The sequence below is a fragment of the Corylus avellana genome, chromosome ca8 (genome assembly GCF_901000735.1).
Source record: "Corylus avellana chromosome ca8, CavTom2PMs-1.0".
In the NCBI taxonomy this organism is placed as follows: domain Eukaryota; kingdom Viridiplantae; phylum Streptophyta; class Magnoliopsida; order Fagales; family Betulaceae; genus Corylus; species Corylus avellana.
In genome coordinates, this window is record NC_081548.1 from 24,941,501 (window position 1) to 24,948,061 (window position 6,561).

The 6,561-nt window shown below is 35.5% G+C and overlaps 1 protein-coding gene across 1 annotated transcript; it reads left to right on the top strand.

Moving 5' to 3' along the window:
- The first annotated feature begins 3,860 nt into the window (after positions 1-3,860).
- Positions 3,861-6,458, top strand: LOC132191100 (putative disease resistance RPP13-like protein 3). The gene has a single exon (XM_059606111.1). It carries the CDS (start codon positions 3,861-3,863, stop codon positions 6,456-6,458), a length of 2,598 nt encoding a protein of 865 aa, XP_059462094.1.
- The last annotated feature ends 103 nt before the right edge of the window (positions 6,459-6,561 follow it).

The following is a 6,561-nucleotide window of genomic DNA, read 5'->3' on the forward strand; positions in this document are numbered from 1 at the left end:
ATCCTCAATGACCGTTAATTTTGTGGATTAGGATTCCTTTTAATTTCTTTAAAATTGTAAATTCTCAAATTATATAATTTAGGTTGTTTTTAGGTATCAAAACACTCGAAAAATGCTATATATTAAAAATATGGCATGTTATCGAAGTAACTAAAAAAAATTTTCCTTTCAAAATGCTTCATCTTCACTTTTTCTTCATAAAATCAAAAGATAGTTTTTTACTCAAAGTTTTTTTTTATAACATAGAGAACAAAAATCTCATGAAATATACTAAATTTTCAACTGTAACATACCACATTTTTAATAAGCTGCATTTTCCAATCAGTTCGATGCATAAAAATGACCAAAATTACGTAATTTAATAATTTACTATTTCTTTAAAATTGTAGGGATCCTAATCACAGTTTTGCATACCTCCAAAGATGAAAACAGCTAAAAGTGATAAAAGCAGGACACAAAAAATAATGGAAAATAATATTCGTTAAGATTATGGGGGACTATATATGCATTAGCCATTATGTGGAGGCTGGAGCAAAAATTCCTTGCGTTCCTCGATCAACTGGGCAACCAAAGAACGCCCTCATTCATGCATCCTTCCAGCATTATTGCAACAAGGAAAGTGTAGGGCCCTATATATAGCGAAAGTGGTCGGCCTCTTTCTCCTCCCTAATTGCCTGTGCAAGATCTAGTGTAGTTTTTTATATTATCTTGTCATTAATTACATTTTACTTAGGCCCCTCGAAGTTGACTTCCTGGCACTGGCTCCGTGGCTCGCACTAATATCTCTTTAGACAAACATCAAAATTTTAGTATTATTGACCCACTACCAAGTCTTTCTTTATACACTTATCCCGAAAAGTCCTTAACGCGTGCAACTCGGCCGGCCATTGAGCATGAAAAGCAGAAGCTACCCAAAATGCATATCTTTTATTTATCAAGAATGGGTCTTATAATTATACTGTGAAAGGGGTGTGGTGGTGGAAGCAACTTTCTTGAACCTCTAAAATACTTTATCAAAAAATTAACAAACACAGTCAGTGTACATATCTTTCCAAAATCAGTGACGTGAACAATCGTGTTTTCTGAAATTCACGTGTTTTGGGAGATATTGACTAGTGGTTAGAAATTTAGTTAGAACATCTGCTAATATTAATTAACACATTATTAATTTACACTTTTTTATCTTATATTTGGTTGTCTTATACATAATCATAGATTTTTTTAAGAGAACATTTTTAAAGCTCAAAAGATGAAGCTCAAGAGACTACATCAGGATTCAGTTCAAAAAGAACCGAAAGATCTGGTTCCTTATAACGTGAGCACAAAATAATAAATTTACTTTTTATTTGGATTATTTTATCCTCATGTTAAAAAAAAAAAAAAAAAAAAAAATCCAATTCCCTATAACAAGAGAGTAAATTGTTTTAATTATTTTGTCGTCATGTTATAAGGAAAAAGAACGCGACAGATTATGGTGCACAAGATTGAACTTTTCACCTACGGTTCCAAACAGACTATGCGTACAATTTTTGTGTGTGTTGGCTCACTATCTTCTTAAAAAATAAAATCGATCGTTTGATCGGCCATTTGCAAACTCTAATGTGGCCCACCAGTGATTAATTTTCAACTCGAACCTTGATCAGTAGGTACTAAGAGCCTTGTTTGTGGTAAATTGTGTTTCTGTTTTTATTGTTTAGAAGTGTTTTCGAAAACAAAAATATTGTTTTTTTTTTGTTCGAAAAACGTTTGACAATTTGTTTTCAAAACTGGTTTCTGAAAACATAAAACAATGCCAAGGCATTTGGACAATTATTTTCAAAACATTTATATGATCTTAAGAGTATTCATATTGGTTTATGTATATTTTTATGTAAAATGACTAATCAAAAAATACTTTATCTAGTTTAACTAAGGAGTTTTAAAAGACATTATACATCCAATTCTTTTCTTTTTTTTTTTAATTTTATTATTATTATTTTTTATCTATATCATTTAAATTTATTTATTTTTTATATGGATTGTATTTTTTTTTTCTTCTAAAAATCCTATTTTTCAACTTTTTGAAAAAAAGAAAAAAGATGTGGATATAGAAATAATATGAGAAAATTTTGAGAAAAAAGAGATGTGAAAGAGAAATAGTAGGAGAAAATGTTGGCAAAAGAGAAATGTGGAGAAAGAAATAGTATATTAATGAGATGAATGTGTGAGCAGTACCCGCTACATGTAGCGGTGCACTGTTTACAAATGCAACAAAAATGTAGTCTTTTAATAATCAGCAAAATGAAGCTGTACGTGTTGTTGGCTTTTAAGTTATGTTATTCTTGATCCAAAGAGCTATAACGCACTCTGTTTATTATTGAAAATTTTGACTCTGTACTCTACAGTCATGGCGAGATCTGAAAAAATGCTTGGAGCCACCGCTAAAGCATGAGAAAAAAAGACTGAAATAAAGACCGACCAATAAACTCCGGCGTCGTCGTTGATACTGTCGTTACTGTAAAATAATGTGCACTTGTCAAGGTGAATTCGTCTGGGACAAATTCATTTTTATTCATCTATTATTAAATTTTGATAAAAATAATTTTTGAAAAAATATTAACTCTTGACGATAAAAAAAAAAAAATGTAATGAAGAATTATTTAAAAAATATCGGGTAAAATACACAGACTTCCTCAAACTACCACTCAATTGTCAATCTTTCTCTTTAAACTTTTAATTGTGACAATGTCTCCCCCAAACTATCAAAATATTGTCAATGTCCCCTTTAAGGCTAGCAAAAAGATAAAAATGCCCATATGTATTTTTCAATAAGACAAAAATACCCCTATAAATTCAAAAAACAAATAAAAAATTATTTAAAAAAATGAAAATTTTAATTTAGATTTTTTTTTATAATTATTTTTTAAACGAAAATTTTTAATTTCTTTTGCCGTTCTAACTCCATGGCTCAGCTGGGCCCGCCACCCCATATTTGTTTATTATTCTATTTTAATTTTTTATTATTTAATTTTATATTTTTTTAAAAAAAGTTATATAGCATTTTATTATTTTATTATTAGTAAAATATGTGGCTTGTTGTCTACTCATGGATGAAATTAGACCGCCAAGATGTTTTAATTTTAGAAACTAAAATTCTCACAAAATTAGACTGCCAAAATATTCTAATTTCAAAAACTGAAATTCCCAAGAATCCAAGTGCTATTATTGACCCAGACCCAGACCCACCAAGTCTTTATTTATACACTTATCCCGAAAAGTCCTCAATGCTTACAACTCGGCCGGCCATTGAACATGAAAGGCAGAAGCCAGCCAAAATGCATATCTTTTATTTATAAGTATTGGGAAAGGGATGTGGTGGAAGCAACTTTCATCATCCTCTAGAATACTTTCACTTTTTTAGCCTATTGGCTGTTGGGAAGTGTCCAATATGTGATTGCTGGGTGTTTTTCCAATGCAGGTATTACATATTCAGGAATCGGTCTTTCGTTGTTGAAGCAACGTGGAAATGACCAGAAGAAAAAGGAAGCAACCCTTTTCCTACCCACCATCCCGAGTCCCCCATCAATAAAAAAAAAAAAGGGTATTCTGTAAATGTCTTTCCAAGATTGCAACTCTGCCTTCTGAACTATGGGGGACTAGGGGTCTGCTTCCTCTCGTCCGTTTCTTTCTCTTCTTACCACTACCGGCCACCCTAACCAATAAGATTCCCAAAATCGAAATTTAAACAATCAACTTTTAGCTATTGTGGATCTCGTTCCTTTCATCCTTCCTTCCCTTCTTTCCTCTCCCTCCCCTCGATCGCCACCACACTCAAGGGGAAAAAACACAAGTTTGTGAGTTTGTAAAAGAGATAAGCAAATATGGCCGACAGTGTTGTCGCTGTCCTCATAGAGTACTTGTCCGGTCTACTCAAAGATGAAGCAAATTTCCTTGATGGAGTGGAGGATAGAGTCAACTCACTTATTGCAGAGCTCAGTTTTATAAATATCTTCTTGAAGAACTCTGAGGGGAAACGGAACGATGAAATAGTGAAGGAGGTAGTCCGGCAAATCAGGGATGTCTCTTACGAGGCTGAGGATGTGATCGACAGTTTCATGAACCAGGTCGCGGAACACAGGAGGAGGAGCGCGATGGGGAGGATAATTCATAGCCCCTTTCTCGCAAATATGCGTCGAAATGTTGGAAGGAAGATAGTAGGCATCAAAGAGAAAATCAACGAAATTTACAACAATAAGGAAAGGTATGGCATTGAAAGGGCCGAAGCTACTGTAAATACAGTGGAGGAAGAGGCAATCCATAAACATAGGAGAGAAGTCGAGGAAGACGACGTGGTGGGCTTTGTTCATGACTCAACGACATTGGTGGAGCAACTTACTAATTGGGATCCAAAGCTTGATGTCATTTCAATCATCGGAATGGGCGGGTTGGGCAAGACCACTCTCGCCAAAAAAATATACAATAAGCTTCGTGTCACAAGACACTTTAACTGTCATGTATGGGTGTACGTATCTCAAGATTTCGGAACCAAGGAGTTGTTGCTAAAGATTTTAAAGGAGTTGGCCCAGTTGAGAATCAAATTTGAAGACAAGAGTGTCGATGAGTTAAAAGAGGAGTTGGTCAAATATTTGAAAGAAAAGAGATACCTAATAGTCATGGACGACATCTGGACAACTGAAGTATGGGATGAGGTAAGATCTGCTTTTCCTGATATCTCCAATGGAAGCAGAATATTGATAACTAGTCGGAATAAAGAAGTGGCTTCACATGCAAGCCTTACTCCTCCATACTTTCTTCCATTTCTTAACAAAAATGAGAGCTGGGAACTCTTTAGGAAAAAGGTGTTTCAAAGAGGAACATGTCCTCTTGAATTAGAAACTATGGGGAGACAAATCGCAGAAGACTGTTGTGGTTTGCCTCTTTCAATTGTGGTATTAGCGGGCATTTTAGCAAAAAAAGAGAAGTCACTCCACATATGGTCGAAATTTGTTGGTGAAGTAACTAGTTTCCTAATTACTCGTGAAGAGGATACACCTATTTGCCAAAAAATACTTTTCTTGAGCTATAGTAATCTGCCTAGGCGCTTGAAACCATGCTTCCTATATTTTAGTATATACCCAGAAGACTTCGAGATCCCAATAAGGTCATTGATGCACCTGTGGGTAGCGGAGGGTTTCGTACAATACACTGGCCATAGATTCCCGGAGGATGTTGCTGAAATCTACTTGGAAGAGCTCATTGATCGAAGCTTGATCCAAGTGGCAAGTAGGAGGATAGATGGAGGAGTAAAGACATGCCGTATCCATGATCTTTTGCGAGAACTTTGCATATCAGAGAGTGCGAAAGAAAAGTTTGTTGAGGTTTATTCAGATTATCATTTATCAACGAGAAAATCAATATCCCGCAGATTATCGATCCAAGGTAACAGTGGCCGATACATGTCTTTAAACTCCTCTGTCCCTACACATGCTCGTTCTTTGTTCTTATTTGGGCAAACATCAAGGTCTGACCGTGTTACCTGGGCTTGGGTTAAAAGAAACTTCAAATTTCTTCGGGTGATTGATTTCGAGGGAGAAGCAATTTCAGAAGTAGACGTGCCCACATTGAATCCAACATTTATCCATTTGAGGTACCTGAAGATAATATACAATAGTGTTTTACCAGATTTCATTGTCAACCTTACGAATCTACAGACACTTCATATAGTTGCCCGTTTGATAGATCCTTGCGAGTCTGTATGTTTGCCGAAAGTGATATTTAAGCTGCAATCTTTAAGGAATCTGTATCTGCCGGAGTGGTGGACGTTACCTTGCGATTCAGAGGAAGCTCTAGGAAACCTCAAAGTCCTTTCCATGGTATCAATTGATTACCATAAAAACCGTAGTTTCCCTTCCGGACTGGACAAGTTTCCTAGGGTTAGGAAATTGAAAATACAAATTCTAGGGACGGCGATGCCTGAAATCAAAGAAATAGTTTCGTTTCCAAGCCTTCACCATTTAGCTCATCTTGAAATATTGAGAATTGTTAGTTGGGGAAATTTTCCTGGAATTTCGAATTCAATACCATGGAGAATCACCAAGCTAACCTTAATAGGTTTTACTTTCAGAGCCGGTGACAGCATGACAGTGCTGGGAAAGCTTCCCAATCTTCGGATACTGAAACTAGAAGAAGAAGGTCATGATTTATCTGATACTAGCATCCACGTCACTGCAGATTCGTTTCCTCAACTCCAAGTCCTCAAATTGAGTAATTTGGCATTGAAACATTGGAAACAGGAGACAGGTGCAATATCAAGGCTTAGGCATTTGGTTATCAACCGCTGCAAGCAATTTACTGGCGCACCAGAACTATTGAGTTTGACCACTTTGGGATCTGTGGAGGTGATACAGAGTCCAAGCTTGGCTACAATGATTCGTGAATTGCAGACGAGAGTTGGGTTTAAGCTACTGATCAAGGATTGAGAAAGCCTGCGCGCAGGTATTCATTCTTTTCCTTTTTAGTTCTATTTTCATTTGAATACGTTACTCTTTACATGGGACAAAAAAATAAAAAATCAGAAAGTCA

Excerpts from the sequence above, each read along its gene's own strand:
- LOC132191100 (XM_059606111.1), top strand. The coding sequence starts at position 3,861 with ATGGCCGACAGTGTTGTCGCTGTCCTCATAGAGTACTTGTCCGGTCTA.